Below are 22,846 nucleotides of genomic sequence, written 5' to 3' on the forward strand. Positions count from 1 at the left end.
AAGCACTATATATATCTGATCAAGAACTTTCTAAAGTATAGACACTATCAGCACATCAATCAAAAAGTATATAAAGATGTTATATAGTTTAACAGTTTATTATATGAATAAAGCCTTGTTCATAAAGTCCAAATCTCTAGAAATTTCTGGGGGAAAATCTAGAAAATATGGACCTGTTACATTTGATAAATTACTTACGTTGTATGAACATTTTTATACCTTCTAGTTATACCTATAATATATAACCACACGTAAATCCATCAGAGCCCTTCGGGGGCAGGTTTTTCCAATTTCAGAATCAGTATGATACTAGTGATGGAAGTTTGCATACCCTACGGGGCCATTTGGGCAATCTGCAGAGGGAACCAAAGACATGCATCACCTCCATTGGTCTCTCTGGCCTCCGCAGAATCACCAATTGGATCATCCCTCGAATGTTTCCCTCCATGGACATTGATCGCCTCAGTGTCTCCATAGCTTCGTGGTTGGATTTTCCCAAAAGAGATTCCCCATTAACGGCAATCAGCTGGTCATTCATCCGCAGACGACCATCCTAGGACAGAGGAAAGAAAAACAGTGTTAAACAGAGAAAGGTATGGTGATGATGTATGGCTATTTCAGGAAAAGTTCACATTTAAAAAGAAAAAAAAAAAAAAGAAAAAAAAAAAAACCCCAGCCATTAGGAATGATTTATTTTCTATGGCAGAAAAAGGTTCTGGAGCTTATCAAATAGTCACGAATACTAACAATAATGAACTGTGTGAAAGTGTTTTTTAGAAATCTCAGAGTCCCAAGCTGCAATAATTTAGACATTTGTATAATGTCTCTTACCTAAATCTTTGGCAAGCATGCTAACCTAGCCCAATTCTGCCATTTTCTCTGGCAGGGACCATATTGGCTCAAAGAATGGGGATTTGGAAGCAGGAGGAAGTGGTCACATCGCTAGAAACAAGGGTTTGCATTTTCAGGCACAGAGAGACATCACGCTTAAATGTTGTGTGTTTGACAGCCGTAATGCGTCTCCTAGATATTACTGCTAACTCTGTTGAATGGTGCTGGAAACAAAACAGAACAAAACAAAAAACTCATGTTATTTTCTCTAATACAACCAAAAAGTTGCTAGTCTGCTAGTCTGCAGAAGAACACAGAGGTGTGCAGAGAAGGGCCAATTTGCACTGATGTCTTCTGGCAAAAAAGCATGACAAAGGAGACTGTCAAGCTTTCTGCACACAGGCTCTGACTGATGACTACTTTTACCCAGAATCTTCAGGAAACCACATTCTGCAAAGTGCACAGAACCTCAACATGTGGACAGGCAGCCCAGACTCTAGTTTACATCACGTCTAGGTACTAGTCATCTGCAACCAGAAGCATCTCACAAGCTAGGGATGCCGATGGTAGCTAGCAAACTGGGATGGCACTGTGTGCTTTCTCTATCTAAGATAAATGATTGGTAATTTCATTAATGGTGGCAGGTCTGCGACCAAAAGAACTTAAGGGGACCACAGTGCATCTCCCCAACAGGCAGCTTCAAGGGAAAAACACTCAAAATACAGAGAGTCTGTATAGGGACATGCCTTATACCTGTTTCACACTAGGGAAGAAAGTTCTCACTATGAGGCACAGGTGCAATTTTAGTAATTTTATGATGTTGCTGTTGCTAATAAACTTAACAGAAGTACCAGTAGCTACAGTTGCCCTTCCTGGAGAATTTTTCCATAAATTATCTCTAGAAGTCAAAGAACTCAAGAAGTAGATCAACATTTTACTTTGCATTTTTCAGATAAGGAAACTGAAACAGGGAAGGGCTGCAACTTGCCCAAGTCACAAAAGCAAGTCAGAGACAAAGTGACCCAAATTCTGGTTTTATGCACCTTGGCTCTTTGGTCTCTCTACCAGGCTCCTCTTTGTTACTTGGTCTCTAGACTACAATTGTAGGACACGAAAATAGGAAAGGAAAATACTGAAGAGTTTTGTTGGTAGTAAGTATCTGAGATCCATGTTCAAATTTAACAGAATAAAATACAAAAAAGAAAACTTTCCTAAGAAATGAGAAAAGCAGGCATACAATGGACAATGGGACCAACTGTGCAGCTTTGGGAGAGAAATCGTGTGGACAAGTTGATAAACTTTGACTAACTCGGTAGCAGATGGTCCGTGGAAGTTCTTCTGCAGACAGTGGGGGGAAAGAGTGAGCAGGGAAGGCTGCTCTGGAGAGCTAATGCCCTGGAGATGCCCTGCTGGTGCCGCCTGCTAGAGAGGGCGCTGACCGTGCAGGATCATGGAGGCCACTCAAAGGAGCACATGCTCCAGAATGAAGAAACAGAGATGGCGGGGCACCAGGATTGATCGAGAAGGGCATACAATCAGAGCTGTACAATGTCTGAGTGGACTGCCTCAGCGTAACGGCCCCTCCCTTCCTCTTGTTTTCCCATTCCACTTAACCTTTACCCTAATTTGGAGCAAATCTGGAAATGAGATTTACAGGAAAGGCCAAACAAGAAAGAAATCTCTTCATTTCTGTTATCTAATTTTGAGGGAGGCACATAAAAAATGAGGTTAAGGTTACACGAAACAGGGTAAAACAAAAACAACCATAATGGTTTAGTCATGTGAAGTGAGACATAACACGAGAAATCCTTTGGTCCTATTTTGGCATTTAGTGGAAGGAAGGCTATTGGGTTGAAGCTTGAGGAGATGGGAGGGTCACTAAAAATTGGATGAATGATTTTTAAAGAGGAGGAGGAAACAGAGGAATTAGACCAAGATCCCAGCTCTGTCAACAGGAAATGAGGTCTACTAGGTGTTGGATTTGTAGAGGCTTAGTCTTGGCAGGACACCTCGTCCTCTACAACATGAAGAAAGATAAGGATTGAAACTTTATGGGTATCTCTAGAGTGGAGGAAATAAAATCTGAGTGAGACTCCACCTGGTAACTCCTATGAACCTTGTCTGTGAAGTACGAGGCAAGGTCTGAGTGAAGGAGTAAACAGAGAGGAGGAGACGTAAAGCCTTTTTTTTCTTTGTAAAATAATCTCTCACCAACAGGTACTAAGCACAAACTTTCATTTTCAGCTACAATCCAAGTCTCAAGCATACAGAACTGCATTGAAGGAGAGCATGTTTGCTATATTCAGTCCAAAACAAAAAGGCAGGTTAGGTCACCCCAGGGCAGCTGGGATTTTTTTTTTTTTTTTTTAGAAGACATCCACATTTATCACAAGCATCACTGGAGAGCTATGGGCATGATAAAAATCCACACACTCTCATTTTCAGGCTTGGCTGGGTCTGTTGCTCTTGGTGTGTGCTTTCTCTATCTAAGATAAATGATGGGTAATTTCATTAGTGGTGATCCCAGTAAGTGCCATGTTGTCCTAACATTTAGAATATAATCACAGAATTTAGAGCTGGAAAGGTCCTTAGAGGTCATCTTGTCCAACCTCTTCTGTTTACAGATAAATAATGTGATGCCCAAAGATGATGAGAAACCATTTATTGAACTCCTCTTAAGAGAAGGACTTCCCCATGGGTTAGGACTTGCTTGGCTTAGTTTGGGTCAGAGCTAGAGCAGAAGAGCCCAAATCCTGGCTTCTCAGCATTCTCGATTTCCTAAGCGTCCTCTCTGCTTCATAGGTGACAATGACTAGTTCCAAAAGAAATAATGCTTCAAGAAAAAAACTCTCAAAACCAGAGAATACAATATGCCACCAGATGTCTTCCAGAGGAGAATCCTATACAAAATTCAGAGTCAGATGGCAGAAGATATGGGGACTGGTGAGTGTGTGCTGGGCAATGGCAGGACAAGGACACAAAGTGGAAGCAGGAGACAAAACTTTGCTCATGTCTCTACCTCTATGAATATACATGCATCCCCAAGTGCGGTCTTGATCTAAAATGAAAGTGGTTCAATGGAAAACTCCTTAAATACCTCTAACTCAAACTCACTAAATATCCTTCACAATTGTGCATGCCCTTGGGATGCTTTGGAATAGTTTTGACCAAGAAAAGCACTTTTTTAGGTTTTATCTTTTTCTATCAATATTGTGTTTAAGTAAATACTTAGACATGAGAATGCTACCTCTCATCAAATGATTTTATATAAGTGAATTCAACTATCCAGGGATATGACTCAGTAATTTTAGAATATTTATTTCATTGTAATCTGGGTCATGCTTGCATTTATTAAAGAAAAAAAATCCTTTTCTGCTATAGACTAAATGTTTGTGTCCCTTGTCACCCACCCCTCTTCCAAATATAACGTGAGGTTATTAGGATGAAACCCTCCTGAATGGGTTTAGTGCCCATATGAAATAGCCTGACAGAGAACTCTCACCCCCTCTGCTGTGTGAGGTACAGCAGGCAGACGGCCATCTATCAACCTGAAGTGGGTTCTCACCAGATACTGAATCTGGGGGCATCTTGATCTTAGACTTCAGTCTCCAGAACTGGGAGAAATAAATTCTGTTTTCAATAAGTCACTCAGGTTGTGATAGTCTGCTAAAGCAGCCCAAACAGACTAAGACACTTTCCTTCCTGTTTTACTGTCATCAGACACCTAACTAACAAGACTCTTCACCTCTGGCAACTATACTCTTTACACCCCCCCCCCCCCCCACCATAACCAACTCTATCTATCCTCAAGCCAGGAGGGAGTAAAGGAAATTCCCAAAAGAGGAAGAAAAAAAAAGGAAGGAGAGCAGTGTCAAGATAAAACGTAACTTCCTTACAATACTTTAGGACAAATAAAAACTGGTACAAGACTAGGTTTTGTCCATGTCCTGGGACTGCTTCAGATTTCCTCGGCAGTAACTTGGTTCTAACACAACAGGATGAGTGAACAAGGAGACAGGATATTTGAGTACGACATCCCCCTTTTAGTGAGCACCTAATATAGGCCAGTTCTTGTGCAAATATTTTGTATATGCTCTCTCATTTTTTTCTCACAACAACTTCATGGTAGAAATACTACTTTCTACTATTTAAGAGATATAGAAATGGAGGCTCAAATATAATAAGTGATTTGTCAAAGGTTATTGGCATGGCTAAGTCTCCTCAGGCATGTACCTGTTATGGTATATTGCTTCTAATATCAAAGTTCCAGAGGTGATTAAAGACACTACAGTTATTAATGACAATAATTATTTAATGAGCTTTTTTGTGTAGTCATTGTCTGTACAGTAGACAATTTAAGGCTTACAACAATCCTATACATTGGGGACTGTTGCCCTCATTTTATAAAAAAGAAACCAAGAATTAGGTCAGTTAAATGCATTGTTGCAAGTCACATTTCTAAAGCAGGTCTGAACCAGGACTGGGTCACTCTGAAGGCCACATTTCCAACTATTTTGCTCCACGGCTACATATTTAGACCAGATAATTCTTTGTAATGTGGGCCGTCAGGTACTTTGTAGTATGTTTCATGTGTCCACTGAAGTACATCTAAGATTTCCAGGGGGTCTAGTGACCTCGTATTTCAGCATCTGTCGTACTGTGGTGCCTGGGTACTATCTCTACCCTGATTACTGGTGACATGGTATGGCTTAATCCACCTCTTTGGGCCAATTTTTGTAAGGCCCCTTTCCTTCTAAGGTTCTAATGGACACAGAGGGGAGAGTAAAGTAAGAAAGCCAAGCGAAGAACTAGCCTCTGCAAAACGTGAGACAGGCATGAGGGAGTGGGCTGGCTTTCTTAGGAGTAGCTGGCTGCAGCCCAAGGCCAGTCCGCATTAGGCCAGGGTGTTGAGAGGATTAATCACGACCAGATGTCGGCTCCTGCCTCTGCATGTTTCTAAGGAGGCCCTCAGTAAAACCTTCTGGGATATTATCAACACTCAGAACCCAAAGCCCAAAGCCTGGCTTCAGACTGCAGAGCAGGATTTCCCTGGGGTGTGGTGGGACTCCAGGCCAGATGACACCTGATTGAGGGGAAGGACTATGCTGAACAAATCCTTCACAAGGCCCTAAAATCATTCCATGACAACATCTGCCTACCATATTTCTGGGGAAAAAAACAAAAAAAAAAAAACAAAAAAAAAACCGTACCTAAAAAACCCCCTTGCATTCCAGATTGAAATCATTTGACTTCGTTTAAAAACAATAGCAATGAAAGCAAAAGAATAAATCAAGATTTTTTAAAGTACAGTTTTTAAAACAAAGAAGGGGAATAAAGAAAGTTTCCAAGATTACAAGCATGTAAGCTCTTGTCTTGAAGAGTGCCTACCTACATTCATCAGTGTTTTACATCATCAGTCCAAACACAATTTCAACCAATACAAACAGACCCAATTCTTCCCAAATAAGAGCTCTAAATTTTCCAGGGTCAAGAAGTTGACCATGGTGATTGACCACATCTCAATACTCATGATCCTGTAATACTCATCTACCATACCTTTGTCATGTTCGATATATATTTGCTTATATATTTAACTTATTATGTCACCAGCTTCCCGGATTACGGAATGAGTTGTTTTAAGTTTCCCATCTCCAGTACTATATATTGCAGAACTCACTACAGATGTTCAAGAAGCGCTTGCTAAATTGAGTCACTTGTAAGATCTTTCATTCGGGGGCTCCGGACCTGGGGGAGGTTTCACCTACAATGAGCAAATGGCTTATTCACACACTGGAACTATGAGAGATTCATGAACGCAGGCTGGCCTGAAAATGCTAGCACATGTTCACATGTACACAGACTTTTAGACTTCTCAAAGTGAAGCCTGATTACTTTCTGTGTACTGGCCCAATAGCCACTTCCTCAACTGCTGTACAATTTAAATTTATTCATTTAATTCAATAATTGTTTTAAGAGCCTCACTCTGCCATTAGGCAGCAAACTGTCAGAGTCTCAGCAACATACTATTACTTGTTTGTGGCATTTGAAACCGTTTTTGCCAAAGATAACTGTTCAAAGCATCGGAACATACATAACCAAAACACCCTGATATAGGACTTGCAAATGTATTATAATTCTTTCATTTCAAATTCCCAATGGAAAATATGGGGCATGAATATATCGCAACTTATAGACTCTACTATGGTCATTACTGAGCCTTATAATTTCCTCAGCAAGAAAGTTTGAGAAGCACTGACACAGAGTGATCAAAAATATCCAGTGGCCTACTATGCAGTAACAGTATTTTTTTTTTTAATTTTTTTTTCAACGTTTATTTATTTTTGGGACAGAGAGAGACAGAGCATGAACGGGGGAGGAGCAGAGAGAGAGGGAGACACAGAATCGGAAACAGGCTCCAGGCTCCGAGCCATCAGCCCAGAGCCTGACGCGGGGCTCGAACTCCCGGACCGCGAGATCGTGACCTGGCTGAAGTCGGACGCTTAACCGACTGCGCCACCCAGGCGCCCCCAGTAACAGTATTTTGTGCTTATCTGACACTTCTGCTTCCTGTCATTTCCTCTCCATATATTCCTATCTCCTTCCTGATTCTCTGTTTTTGGTTTACTTTGGCCTGGAAAACTGGATAATAAAAAGCTTATTAAGGCATATGTGTTTTATATGAATTAAGAAGATGCTGCATGAATGCCTAACCAGACTAGAATCTGAGGCCTTTTCAACTCATTGAAAATGATTCTTATTTAATTTTTTAAAAATGAACTCTGCTCTTATTTGTGCTAAAATTGCTTAAAGTCTGGTCACTAGAAGAATGGGTCCAAGGCAAAATGTCAAGAAAAAAGCTTGGACCACATTATGAATGAATATGAATATATATATATGAATATATTATATATATCTATGTATATATATACATATTATATATACATATATATGTATATATAATATATATACATATTATATTATATACATAGATATATATAGATATATATAATGCCCATAATGAAGGTGAAAATAGCTTTATAGGTGAAAGGTACTATTTTCAGAGTCAAAGATCATCATCATGGTATATCAACTTTTGTAGATTGTAATTTCCTTTTTTTTTAAGTTTATTTATTTTGAGAGAGAGAGAGAGAGAAAGAGAGAGAGAGAGAGAGAGAGAGAGAGAGAGAAAGGAGGGGCAGAGAGAGGGAGAGAGAGAAAATCCCAAGCAGGCTCCACCATGACCGTGTACTCCCCCCACCCCTGGATGCAGGGCTCGAACTCTTGAACCTTGAGGTCATGGACCGAGCCGAAAACCAACAGTCACATGGTCAACCAACTGAGCCACCCAGGAGTCCTGACTGCAATTTCCTTTTTGATTAGGACTACCAATTCTTACAAGTTTTTTTAAAGCTCACAGAGACAATCATGGGGTTCAAAATACACTTCAAAATGATGTAGGTTTCCAGAATTTTATCTGGCATGGTATGGATTTTTCTTATTTGAATTTCCATGCATGAAACAAAAATGTGTAAGTGATAAGGATCAGCAAGAAAAGCAATGACTGATGCTGGCATTGTGAGATTTTAAAAAATAATATCCTAGTACATCTTTACAAAATACTGGCTACTGGAGAAAACCCATAAATGATGAGCCTGACTGCCTGCATTAACATATGCCGACGGTTTTGGCTTTTGTAATAAAAGGAAATTGGTGAAAATAATTTGCATTACATAATTGATAACTATTTTTCTCATGTTTCAGTTAATAATTTCCTTTTTTGAGGTAAAATTCTTATTGGGCATATAGCAATTATGAATTTTTCCAGGCAAAGCTCCTGCAAAAGCTAAGAAGTTGTTTATAAAATGTAGCATATTTTTGTGGTCAGGCTGAAACGCCCAAGTTCGGCTTCTAACAGTGGAGGATTTGCAGTGGAGCTACCGACATCCTTGGAGTGTAGGGTCCTCTGGTTGGAGGTAAAAGCCTAGAGGACACGGCTCCTGGTCATGATTGTTATGGTTTTCCACCAGCAGAAAACATGATCAATTTTGAGAAAAATGGGTAGTTGCAGCAACCATTTAACATTAGTGTTCTTTCAAAAGCTGTCCCTTTTATCTTCCTTTGAATTCATTAATTATAGATCCACCACATGATTTATAGATACCAATAGAGATGGAGTTGGAAGTGACTCATGCTGGGAACTTCTAGCGGCCTCCTGTTGAGTAGCTTGGATGCTGTTAAATGTTCCATATTATGAAGAAACGTGAAGATTGAGGAACAAGCACTGTGTTCCCGGAAATTCTACAACTGTGTATATTCTCTCTAAAAATTAATATTTTAGTCCTTTTAAAATAGGGGGGTTGCTTGTATTAGCAAAAAAAAAAAATTCTTATACCTCATACTAAACAGTGTAGATCATGAAATTCTGCATTTCTCAGAGGGAGCATTCCAAATTTCCTAAGCACGCCAGAATCAAATTACTTAAATTATGTCTATTTCATATTCTGAGTGCATGCATTTGCAATTAGCTATGTCAGGCATTTTTCTTTCATTTAATTTCATCATCATCAAGTAGTATTTATTAAGCACAAACCTGGCTAATTAATTTTCTAGAGAATAACAGGTATTCTTATATTCATTCTCCCTATTTAAGAGACCTTAAATAATCTGATATGTGACATTTTTTCCCTTAGCAAAAAATTTCAATTTTTACCTTATTATTTCAAGGTTTCATAGGACATATTCTACTCCCAAAGTCTATATATTTAAATAAAAAAATGTCATTCAGAATTAATACAATAGATTCCATGAGAATTTTATTCTTACTACAGCATACTAATATTCTATCTTGATTGTTTTAAAATATCACTATCCTAGTCATCTATTTTTCCTAAAAGCAATTCATTTTTAAGGTAGAAAAATAAGAGAAATAAGCAACTTAAATTACTATAATCAATAGTTGCAAAAAAAGCATTTTCTCCTTAAAAATTCAGTTAATATAGTTCATGAAAAGCAAAGCGAAAGAAAGCCACTGATCTCAGAATGTTTAGCAAATGAGGATGAGAATACTGAATGTCTTCAAACTGATTATCAAGACTTTATGTGTGCTTTACTGGAGGAAAGGAAAAGCTAGTTTTTTTATGTGGATTTGGAGAAAGGAGAGTATTTTTCTCAAGGTACCTTTTTTTCTAACTGCAACAAAGACATTACTCCTTTCTTTTCACTTACCAGTAACTATACCATCACATTCACTATAAATTCCAATCACAAGACTAAAATTTTAGAAAAGCATCGTCATGAACATCATAATTCCACTCAGTTCATGGTTCATAAGAAGTTAACTCATAAACTTATACGCAGTATATTTTGGTTCTGGAAGCAATTACACTGTACTTCAGGGACAAATGCCCAGTAAGAAGGACAGACACTACAAGGAAACTACAAATAGGCAATGTCTGTTATTGTTGAAGCATATTAGCGTTAATACTCAGTCGTATGTGGCTATGAAGGTCAATGGTCACTTTGTATGGTGAAAGGCACAGCTAAAAGTGATGCTTCAGAAGGGTCCACAAAGGACTCCCTGGCCTGAAGCAAATGCTGTGTTCTGACACAAGTGGAGAAGAAGAGTTTCTAGGATTTACTTCTTGATATGCAGACTGGAATTTAAATATTAATGAGATTAAGCATTTGAGTAACTCTGAATAGAGTTAAAATATTGTTCAGTGTGCCCTTAGAGTGACAGAAATTCACTTCCAAGAGAGAATCCTAAAGTAGCCAGATACTCTTATTTTACAACAGAGATTTACATCTCCAAAGACATTTACTTCCTCAAATAAGAGAGGAGATGATAGAAATCAGTAGCCTGAGAGGTAAGTTAAAAAAGGAAAAAAAGAAAGAAAAAAGAGGGAGGCCCTCAATTACAGTCACAGTCGTTCTGTGGTTTTGCATCTGGCAAGAAGTAGCCTATCTTTGTTTACACCAACGGAAACCCCCAGGAGAATACAGCATACAGAATCCACAGGAAGAATTTGGTCATACTTTTCAAAGTAGTTTAGTTTTCAAAAATCCACCTTCCCTAAAGGGAAAAACACCTTGAGAACCAATTAGTGGTATGAAGGGCCAGGAGAAAAAGATTGTGCTCTGGCAGAAAGATTATTTTGTTGATTTCAGGTAAAAACCTGGGGCCAGATGCTAAAGTGGATGTTCCCCATGCTTATCTCCCCTTTGCCCCAGGGACACTGCAGTCTGTTACATTTGTATCTTCTGAACAGGGACAGGAACAAAGTCTCAAAACAATTTTTGTAAGACAATCCTGAATCACAGAACAGGTGGCAATTTTCTGAGGAATAACAGTGGATTATTGGAAGAGCAGAAGAAGATAGAAAAATACTTTCTCCCTCTTTTTCTGGTTAAGCAGATGTCTTGTGAGCAAAGCTTAGTCCTCTACCCTTTACACTGCAAAAAGTAAACAAGACAAATGGATACTAAACATTCACAATAAGGCTAAATTCATGATTGATGCCTCTTACTGTTTAAAATCAGCTATAAATATGCTGTCCAGTGGTTTTTAGTGGTGTGATTGTCTGACTCAGCAGACCAGTGTCAGGAAAGAAATTTACATAAATGGAAAGTGAAATCTTTCTGCAAGAAACAGGACTGTTAGAAACTGCTTAGGTAAGGAGATGCTCACTTACGCAAACATGGATATACATATTAAACCTGCTCTCCAGTATCTGCTTGAGCTTAAGTTATTGCCCATAAAAGAGCTAAGATGTTTGCTTTTAATTTCCAAAAATTCATTTCAGTTCCAATTTTACTTGGAATAGATTCTGCAAATAGAACTGTCATTAGGTATAAGAAGAAGAATATCAATCTCGTATCCACAAACATGACCAAGACTTATTCTTCAAACACAGCACATGTTTAGATGGCTTGGCTAAGGATGACAAGCATGACACCAGACAACCCCACGGCGATGGCCCTTGATCTCTAGGAATATGGATGGAAGAGCTGAAGGAGGCTTCACTGCACTGTAACGTAGCACAGGATCTGAAGTCAGACTGCCTGAGTTCCAATCTTAGTTTAAGCAATTCCTGGGTATGTGGCCATGGGAGAGTCACTAACCACTGCAGTTTCCCTATGATGGAATGGCATGCTAATAACTCGGGGTAAATAGGAAGAATATATGTATCCAGCACATATTAAGCACTAAGCACAATGAATGGGAACTGCTGCTGTTGTTAATATTACCGTTATTTTCCTTTTGCTCCTGGATCTGCATATCTGAGCCAGATTGGAGAGTGTGATAGACTGAACGACTGACCCCAATTTTTCACCTTTCTCTGTACTCACGTCTTTGCCACAGCCTCACCATGGGTGGACTGTGTTTCTCTACCCCTTGACCTTGGATTCACCTCTATTACTGCTTTGGTCAGAGGCACATGTGTGCACATCGTGTGTATGTGTGTGAGTGGAGTAACTGCCGGATCAGTGCCCAGAATTTCAAAGGCTTCACTCTTTGCTGCTGGCTCTCTGACGCCTCAGAGCATTAGAAGAATATGCTCCCCCTAGCCTGCTGGCCCAAGAACTGAAATACGAGGAGCCCACTCAGACCTGTGACAGAGATGTACCAGTCTGAATCTGAATCAAAGCCCCTCCAGCTGTCCTGCAGAGCTATGAGGGGCACAAATTGATGTATGTTGTTGATGTATGTTACTTATTGATGTATGTTACTGAAATTCTGTCATTATTTATTATGCAAAAAAACCCCCTACTGATCCAAAGAGTACATTAAAAAGTTGTCTACCCACAGTGAATTTATTTCCCAAGGAAAACAGCATTAGCTCAGTGTCTAGGTCTGAAACAAAAGTGGGATGAGAAGTAAGAAAAGACAAATGCTTCACCAAAGCCGGGATTCTAGGACTAGAGATGCTCCTGGAAACTTTGCATAGATCTTCTTGGCTTTTATTTAGGGAAGATCATGTTACTAACATCAAGATAATTTTTAAATGGCTAACATTTGTTGAAAGTTTATCATGGGCACTGTGCTAGGCAGTATGCATACAATAACTCTCTTGGTCCTTCTAAGAGCACCAGGAGGTAGGGTCTATTAGTTTTACTCCTTTTACAAATGAGGACACTGAGGCATACTGAGACAAGTAGCTTGCCCACATTGACAGAGGGTGAGAGTAGTCCGGGCAGGATTCAAACTCAAGAAGCCTCATGGCATGGTATGAGATGATGGTGGTGGGGAGGACAGCTGGTGATAAGCACAAACATGTTTCCCCCACTCAATAACCACTTCACCCCTGCAATCACAGTGTGTGTTAATCTAATCCTTAGAATCACTGAATTAGGTATTGCCCATAGTCCCGCTCCAGAGATGAAGAAAGGGGAGCCCGGCAAGTCACGCTCCTTGCCCACATTCCCACATGGCTACCAGTGATGTGCGAATTGGAGGACATGATGATGAAGCTGTGTTTGAACCCAGGCAATGTAGTTAACTATTACACTATGTTAATAGCAATGGGGAAAGGAAGGATCATGTTCTTTCCTTTCCTTTTTTTTTTTTCCTGCAAATCTGGAAGCTTTTCCAAGTTCAAAGGCCAACATGCATTCCTGGCACCCTGGCCATCTTCAAGTGTATATAATGTGATCAGTGCCCTTTAATTTATACTACAATCATGCTGAGGTTCCACTGAGCTTTCCTTCTTGCAAGAACAATTTCCTTATTTGCTGCCTTCCTGTTGACTTGTTTTTAGTGTTGTTTTTATGATTGTGTATTTTAGGTCACCTAACTCTGTCAGGTAACACATTCAGAGGAATCCTAATGGTAATAAAAGAAACGGGAGAAAGAATATTAATCATGATGGCTTTAGAGAACGATGTCCAGGATATAAAACTAACCCCAGAGAGAATATGAACAGACAGTTGTTGCCCAGATCTATTCACACATACACTTGCTGCACCTGCAGGAGAGCCTCGTGGTCTCATGTCTTCAGACGCCCTCTCTATCCAGTTCCCAAACAAATAGCCACATCTCAAGTGCCTTTACATGGACGTGCAAACATCATTCCTACCGACCTTAAAAGCAGCACCTCCGTGGATGATGGATTTGATAAAAATCCCCAAGTCTGTTCCAGTTTCTCGAGATTTGTTCCCTTTCAAGCTCACGCCAAGACCAGCAGAACCTGAATCATTCAGGGGGATCTCGAAGGTGAGTTGCTCAGTTGTTTCCAGGGAGAGTGGGTAGCAGTCAGGCTCTCCTTTCTGTTGAAGTGCACATGGAAAGAGTGAAGGGGAGAAAGCAGATTAGTGTTTACACACAAATGGCCAAGCACTGACGCAACAAGATGACTGGACCTCTAGCAGGCTGGTCTCTTCTCTCTATAACGGGCCACCACCACCACGTCCTCGGGATTGAGAAACGGTTCTTGGGAGTCAAATTGGCTGATCATCAACTAAGAGGACCCTTTGGCGAGGTGGAGTCATGCCACTTGAAACGCCCCATAAGTGTTTGGAAATTCAGCAGAATATATTCATTAAAGAGGCTGGATATTACGTACGGGAACTTCGGTACCAGAAAACGCCTCAGAGATCATGTGATCCCAATAACTTCATTTTGCAGATGAAGAAACAGATCTTGGTGTAGAAATATGCTCACATTTGAGGACAATATTTGGCTTGTATAATTTAAAACACATCTTTCACATGGAAGCAGTGTTATTGATCAAGATTGTCAACTGGATACAGAGCACTGAAAAAATATTATCTTAAAGTTAGGGAAATGTGATTTATAATGAGTATCACTAAATTACATTTCACTTTGTCCAATTCATGCCTCAGGCTTGCTTCTTTGGGTAGTATAACTCAGTGGCAATCAGTTTTTGAACTCAAACAAAAACAATAATGCACAACAAATATTTGTGTGCTCTTTGCCAAATGACACTTGGCCACGAGCACAACTATTTGCAAAAAACAACAACAACAAAATACAGATACATGGCTGTAACAGCCACACTTGGGGTTCAAGTATCCAGGGAGAAGCATAAGGTTAATCATATTTGGCCCCTGATGTTTTCAAATATACAGGAGTGAGAACAGAAAAGTGCTGTCCACAGGATAACCTCTGCAGGTGCCCCTCCTGCGTCCCTCTCCAGCTGGCAGAAATGTGAGATTGGGCCACAGTGTTTAACTGGAAAATTTGAAAATAAGATAGCCCTGGAAACCTTTCAACTCATTCTAGGTCGGTAGTTCTTCCTGTCTGTAATTATGTCTAGGAACTCTCATCTTAGGGTCACTTTGAGGGACCCTTATGTAAAACTGCATATTGTAAAAATTGCTGTGGATGTCTGAATGTCAGTCACCAAATAACAACTATAAAATCAGAAGTAGCAAAGAACCCATAATTAAAACAGGATTAAGAGGCTGATCATAGCCAGATCCACTGACCCAGTATTTTCAACTCCTACCAAAATGGAGAAAACCCATGTCGAACTTAAAAGAAATTTAAGTTTCTTCATTTAATTTAATTTCATTGTAAATGAAGTTAGCTACAAAAATTTTGACAATAGATGATTTCAAAGAAATGAAACCTTATTGCTTAATTTAATAAACCTATTATAAGTTATTTCTTTTAACTCATACTATTATCTGAGAAACAAATCCCATTATTTGATTCAAACTAGCTGTCCTTTTCTTCCCCCCCATGGGAATGTCATAGCTAAATACTGAACATAAATTATTAGCCTTCATCTTTGTTTTCCAGAATTTCCTATTTAGAATCCATAACATTTGATAATCATTTATGTTTCCAGGTCTCTCTGGGGTTTGGTTAATTTCAGTCTGATAAAGTTCCACTGAATTAAAGTATAAATTAAAGAAAAGGTGTTCTTCCTAGAAGTTTGTGAACACCATTTTAGGGAAAGACTAAAAGCTTCTCTGGCTTTTTTTCTTCTATATGTTTATTTATGGCTTTTGAGAAAGACAGCATGAGCAGGGGAGGGGCAGAGAGAGAAAATCTCAAGTAGGTTCCACCGTCAGCACAGAGCCTAAGGTGGGGCTCGATCCCACGACCCTGGGATCATGACCTGAGCTGAAATCAAGAGTCAAACACCCAACTGACTGAGCCACCCAGGTGCCCCAAAGCTGTAACTGGCTGTGATCAATTAATCGTAAACACCATTACACTCACACCAGCCATGACTTTTTATCTCCTAGAGACGAAGTGACACAAGGGCAGATTTTGCTTAAGTAATACCTTCAAACCATTTTATTCTGTAATCAAATCCAATTTCTTTGGCAACTGTGTTTAATTAAGATTGACATTCATACTTGTACTAACATCTTTCGTTTATTACAGACACGGTAAAAACAAAATAGAAACCAAGTTATATTATTTATGGCTATGTTTTAATTTTTGTATGTGTGTGTTATTTTTCTTTAAGTTTTTATTTTAATCCCAGTTGGTTAACATACAGTGTTATATTAGCTCCAGGGGTACAGTACTGTGATTCAACAATTCCATATATTAACCTGTGCTCATCACAACAAGTATCCTCTTAATCACCATCATTTAATTAACCGATCCCCACACCCACTTCCTCTCTGGTAACCATCAGTTTTCTCTCTATAGTTAAGAGTCTGTTTCTTGGTTTGTTCTTCTCTCTCTTTCTTTTTCCCTTTTCTCATTTGTTCCTTTCTTAAAATCCACACATGAGTGAAATCATACGGCCTTTGTCTTTCTCTGATTTATTTCACTTAGCACAATACACTCTACCTTCATCCATATCATTGCAAATGGCAAGATTTCACTCTTTTTGATGGTTGGGTATTATTCCATTATATATATATATACATACACCATATCTCCTTTATCCATTCATCAGTAGATGGACATTTGGGCTATTTCCATAGTTTGTCTATTATCGATAATGCTGCTATAAACGTGAGGCCGCATGTATCCCTTTGAATTAGTATTTTTGTATACTTTGGATAAACACCTAGTAGTGCGTTGCTGGATTATAGGGTAGGTCTGTTTTTAACCTTTTTTTGGAACCTCCACACTGTTTTGCAGAATGGCTGCACCAATTTGCATTCCTACCAACACAGCAAGATTTGCCTTTTAAGTCCCTGCTAACCAACAGTCAGAAATATAACAACAACAAAAAATCTGGTAGCTAACAATGGTTCCAAGTGCTTTACACATATTAGTATACTTACTCTTCATAATAACCCTATGAGGATTATTATCATACCCATTTTATAGATTAGAAGACTGAAACGTACAGGGGATAAGTACTTACAGTCCATCAGACTTGACAGTGTTGGAAGCTATGTGAGGCCCAGTCAGCATGGTTCCTGTGTAGACTCTTAACTGCTATGTCTCAACCTCTGTGAACCACTATGACTTGGCCTAGCCACAAGAAACTCCAAGACAGATTCTCACAATGACAGTAAGACATCATGCAATTTTACATCCTCTACTCAAGTATAGTTATATTTTATCCCTTTTTTACACTTTATCAGGCTCAAGCCATAATTAGTGGGCTCTCATAATAGCAAATTATTATTGCTATTCACCCAATAGTGAAGGAAGCCATTACAGTAGTTAGCATAGCCATTTCCTCTATTAGAAATAAATGTCCTTTTACCTAATGTACAAAAAAAATCAATATGCTGAATGCCTTCCTCCAATAATCTTGGTTCAACTAGGAACTCTAAAAGTTAAGCTAAAATCTTGCCAGACAACATTTTTTAGAAGGATGAAAAGAGGTATAAAGGCCTTACAAACGTCCCAAATGCAGGACCTTAGTCACTGGAGAAGCCCAAAAGGTCCTCTCTTGCTTTCTATGTTTCATGCTGTATTGGGAGTATTCCTTGCTTTTTCTACTTACAATTATCCAGAGGGGGGCAAAAATCCAGATGCAAGCCTGGCATAATAAAGGAAGTCTTGTGAATTTCATTCATTTTTTTTTTCTTTTCATTATTTCTTATTCTTTGCTACTAGAGGCCATGCCTCTAGATACAAAGTCCGTGAGCTCCTAGATCCAGGCCCATGATGGATGCCTACATGCCCCTAGTGTGTACGTCTAGACCTCATGCTCTAGCATGTTCCCAGGATCAGTCTTTCAGGGTCCACAACTAAAGCTTTCTGGGTCTGATATTTGGGTCTGACAATGCTTTGTTGTGGACTGTCCTATGCATTAAAGGATAGTCGGCAGAATCCTTGGCTACTACCCACGAGATGCCAGTAGTACCTCCTTCCCCAGTTACGACAACCCAGAATGCCTTCAGACATTGCCAAAAGTCTCCCGGGCTCAAAATCGCCTCCAGTTGAAAACCACTGCCCTGAATTAACAATTGCCAAGAATAGTGAAGTTTAAGGCAAATAGGGTTCAGAAAGTATTTGGAACTGCAATGTTGCCTGCGGGTATGTTCTCAACTACCAGAAAGGAGTGGCAGTGAAAATCCCTACAACTGACTAAGTCTTAGGCTCACAGGTTCGTGACTGACCACTTAGTTGGTAATAGAATTCTGCACTTAATTATGTCTCTGGTTAGAAGGCAGCTAATTTTTCGGAGGCAGAAATATGATCTTTGGGGGATTAACAGAGTAGGAAAAATGATAAATACTGAATTTATTGGTACATATACAAAATGCTGACTTTTATTAATATAACCCAGAAGACAAACTTAGCTTATCAAGTGGTGTTTGTTAGGTTAGTTATGCTTATATATATGCTGTTTTGTACTTTTTCATTTATTGAAAATCATAGACATATAAAATAGTATGAACATAAAGACTTCTCATGTGAGAATATAACGTGAAGTATAATAGCTTATGTGTACAGTATATTTCAATTCTATAACATATACACTGTATACATACTCAGACACCTACCCATCTATCTGTTACCTACCTGCCCCACAACCCCACCCCATCTATCTGCATATGTGCAGATGTCTGCACAGAAAACAACAACAACAACCCGGTTATCTACTGCACTGCAATATGACTACTGTTTCCTTCTTTATAATTTTCTGTTTTCTAAATATTTATCCATAATTATAAAAAGATAAATGCTTTTAAAAGGAATTCATGAAGGCACAAGAACCATTTGCTGTATTACTGCATTGGCGACTAGAAAGATGTAAACACATCTCTATAATTACACACACACTCTTTTACACATACACACACATTTTCTAACACTACATATGCTACATATAATATGTATTACCCTATAAAACTATATAATATATGGTGTGTATATGTATTCTATATATGTACATGTATGCACGTGTGTAGTATATTTATTTTCAACGTTTATTTTTTATTTTTATTTTTTTATTTTTGGGACAGAGAGAGACAGAGCATGAACGGGGGAGGGGCAGAGAGAGAGAGGGAGACACAGAATCGGAAACAGGCTCCAGGCTCTGAGCCATCAGCCCAGAGCCCGACGCGGGGCTCGAACTCCCGGACCGCGAGATCGTGACCTGGCTGAAGTCGGACGCTTAACCGACTGCGCCACCCAGGCGCCCCATATTTATAACGTCTCTTAGAATAATCAATGATTTTCATTTACTAAATCTGATGGTCAACTATCACCTTATATCTCTCTAGATCTGCAGGAGCATTAGACCAAATTGATGAAGTCCTACGTTTTGAGATACTTTCTTTTCTTGGTCCTAGGACATCACTCTCTTACAGTTCACCTGCCACTTCCTGGTATACTCTTGCCATTCCCTTTGCCGATTCTTCCCCATCTCACCAATCTATAAATACTAGTGTCCTAGGAATCAATCATCTGACCTTTTCTTTCCCATCCTCACTTTTTTTTTTACTTATTTTTGAGAGAGAGGGGAGTCAGAGCACAAGTGGGGGAGGGGCAGAGAGAGAGGCAGACACAGAATCTGAAGCAGGCTCCAGGCTCTGAGCTGTTAGCACAGATCCGGATGTGGGGCTCAAACCGCGAGATCATGACCTGAGCCGAAGTCAGACACTTAACCCACTGAGCCACCCAGGCGCCCGTCCCATCCTCACTTTTGAAGTTACCCCCACCTAATTTCATTTTTTTAAAATATCATTTACACGCTCAGGGGTCACAAATTCCTACCTGCACCTCTCTCCCCTAAACTAGGTTCACATAACCAATTCTCTAGTAAGTAACTCTATTAGGATTTCTACCTTGAAACTATCATGTCCAAATAGATCATCCCTTAAACCTGTTCCTCCTGAAGAAGTAAACGGCAATTGTATTCTTCCAGATATTCAAGCAAGAGACCTCAATGTCATCGCTGACTTCCTTCTTATCTCACACTCTGCATCCAACCCATCAGCAACTCCTGTCAGCTCTACTTTAACCACACCCAGAATCTAGCACTCTTAGCATCTGGGTCAGCACTGCTTCTCACCTGACACTCTCTTGTACTAGTGCCTCCTTTCTGCCTCCTTGCTTCCACTATTCTCCTCTTCAGGCTATTTCTCAACACAGCAGCTAGAGTGGTCCCATGAAAATAAATACTCAAATACTTCTAGTGACTTCCCACCTCATTCAGAGAAAATGCCAATGTCCTACAAACCCTACATAAGTGCCCTGACTCTTCTCTCTGCTCATCTCTCCTACTACTTGCCCTATGTCTTCTGCAATGCCCTGCTTCTTTTCTTTACTACAACCTTCATGCTTCTGCCCCAAGACCTTTGCCTCATCTCTTCTCTCTGCTTTAAATACCCCTTCCTTAGACTCCTGCAGACCTCCTTCTCTCACTTCCTTCAATTCTCTGTTCAAATGTCAATTTATCAGTGAAGGCTTCCCTGACCATTCAGTTTCAAATTGCTTTAATTCTCTCTCAATATAACCCGACCCATGTCCACTATCCTGCTTTTTCTCCACAGTATTTATTGCATATTGTATACTTGCTTGCTTATTTGTTTTTAATAGGGTCTCTTGAAAGCAGGGACTTTTATATTATTCTGATTCTTTTTCCACCAGTGTACTGCCAGTGCTTAAAACAGTGCCAGACTCGGGGCACCTGGGTGGCTCAGTCGGTTGAGCATCATGACTTTGGCTCGGGTCATGTTCTCATGGTTTGTGAGTTCAAGCTCCGTGTCAGGCTCTGTGCTGACAACTCAGAGCCTGGAGCCTATTTCGGATTCTGTTTCCCTCTCTCTCTACCCCTCCCCCACTTACACTTGGTCTCTCTCTCTCTCTCTCTCTCTCTCTCTCAAAAATAAACATAAAAAACAAAACAAAACAAAACAGTGCCATACTCAAAAACTGGCACTGGATAACTATTTGTTGAATTGATTAATATGTAGACAAAGGTAGATATAGATGTGTGTGTCCAACAGTATGTGCCTGTGTGTATGTATGTATCTGTAAATATGTATTTGTGGGATTATATACATATATATGCAAATATATAAATTGCTGGCATCACATTTGATTCCTACCATTGCAGATTTCATTAATTTAAATGTTTATACAAGTTAGCTTTTACATGAAAGATAATTTACAATAAAAATAATGCTTTTTATAAAACACAAAGTATCACAGTTTTAAGAAACCTTAAAAGTCACCTAATCCAATTTCCCTTTTCCCTTTATACCACACTTCCTGTTCGAGGAGAGATGATAACCTAGCTCAGCTTCAGCATCAAATCCTCAGTGAAGGCACAAAGATGTGTCATTGCTACCAATTTGTGATCAACATCGGATTATTCATAATTTTAAATTGTAGCATGTGACTATTTTAAGCGAATACTGCAAAAAGTGATATTCATGGTGTATTTCATCAAGTTTGGGAACCAGTGTGATCCAGTACCCAAAACTACATCATCCATCTTTCTATTTGCCTTTCCATCCAAGCACATAGATTTACGCACACACACACGTAAAAACAAAAGTTTCATGAGACGATACTTAAGCAGAGTACGATGCGTTTTAATATTTTCTATGCTATCTTATTTTTATTTGGTCACAATCGTCTACATTAGTTTCATCATCCAATACTAGAACATGTTTTCAATTTGGGAAACACTGAAATTGTATGTGTACACACACACACACACACACATTTTTATTAAATAAAAAAAATAAATTAAATTGAAAACCAAATGGTGAGTAAAATGTTAACTGTCTTATCTTTCCCAATTTTTATAAGCCATTTTAATGTTTTATCCTAACTACCCCTAATCTTAACTAATCCTTTGATCTCTTTTACGCAAACTTTTTCAAGTTCTTATAGCTGTTGTTCTGTTATCATCCTAATTATATATATATCTCCCTTTCTCCCTCCCACCCAGGTATGCCTTTTCCTATTTTTTCATTCCTTCACTTTGTTCTCTGTAATACTATCTCTACTCCCAAGCACAATGAATAATAACCTGTAAGAGCTGGAATACAGAAATGAGATTGGTCCATTCTGGCCTGAGTGGCAAGAGTCACTCTGCAAACCACAGTGATCCAACCAAATTTTTATCAAGTATCTACTACCAACACTGTTAATATGAAACGGCTGGAATATAATTGGCCAAAAGTTTATTGAACAATATGGGAGGACCTCTCTGTTTTGTTCGCAGTATTATCTGGAGAGGAAATGTATGATTTAAGAACAGGAAAGGGGGCGCCTGGGTGGCTCAGTGGGTTAAGCGTCCGACTTTGGCTCTCAGGTTGTGATCTTGTGGTGTGTGGGTTCGGTTCCCGCGTGGGGCTCTGTGCTGACAGCTCGGAGCCTGGAGCCTACTTTGGATTTTGTGTCTCCCTCTCTCTGCCCCTGCCCCGCTCAGTCTCTCAAAAATGAATAAACATTTAAAAAAATTTAAAAAAATAGGAAAGAAGCAGAAGAATCTATATAGTTGGACACTGGGAGATATACTAACCATGTTTATCAAACAAATATCAAAAGTAATTACTTGGCGTGAGAAGAGGAAAGCGAGGCAGGAAGACGGATGAGTTGCAAGGCATCTGTATTATTAGCTTAAGAGTATCCCAAATAGGGCCATCTCTGGAATCGCAA

The 22,846-nt window shown here is 39.3% G+C and overlaps 1 protein-coding gene across 4 annotated transcripts in view; it reads right to left on the reverse strand.

Moving 5' to 3' along the window:
- The window catches only part of PARD3B (par-3 family cell polarity regulator beta), a 1,011,734-nt gene that overhangs the window by 403,167 nt on the left and 585,721 nt on the right, over positions 1–22,846 (reverse strand). For 3 of the 4 annotated variants that reach the window (XM_047084838.1, XM_047084839.1, XM_047084836.1), the window contains exons 11-12: positions 13,912–14,097; positions 383–553 (exon numbers count right to left, since the gene is read on the reverse strand). In XM_047084838.1, the coding sequence (XP_046940794.1) occupies positions 383–553; positions 13,912–14,097 (357 nt within the window). The remainder of the gene's footprint in view (positions 1–382; positions 554–13,911; positions 14,098–22,846) is intronic. The other variant, XM_047084837.1, reaches the window with a different exon arrangement.

This window comes from Lynx rufus, unplaced genomic scaffold, assembly GCF_022079265.1.
Source record: "Lynx rufus isolate CCGP_SWC_20201006 ecotype Redwood Valley unplaced genomic scaffold, mLynRuf1.p SCAF_2, whole genome shotgun sequence".
NCBI lineage: Eukaryota > Metazoa > Chordata > Mammalia > Carnivora > Felidae > Lynx > Lynx rufus.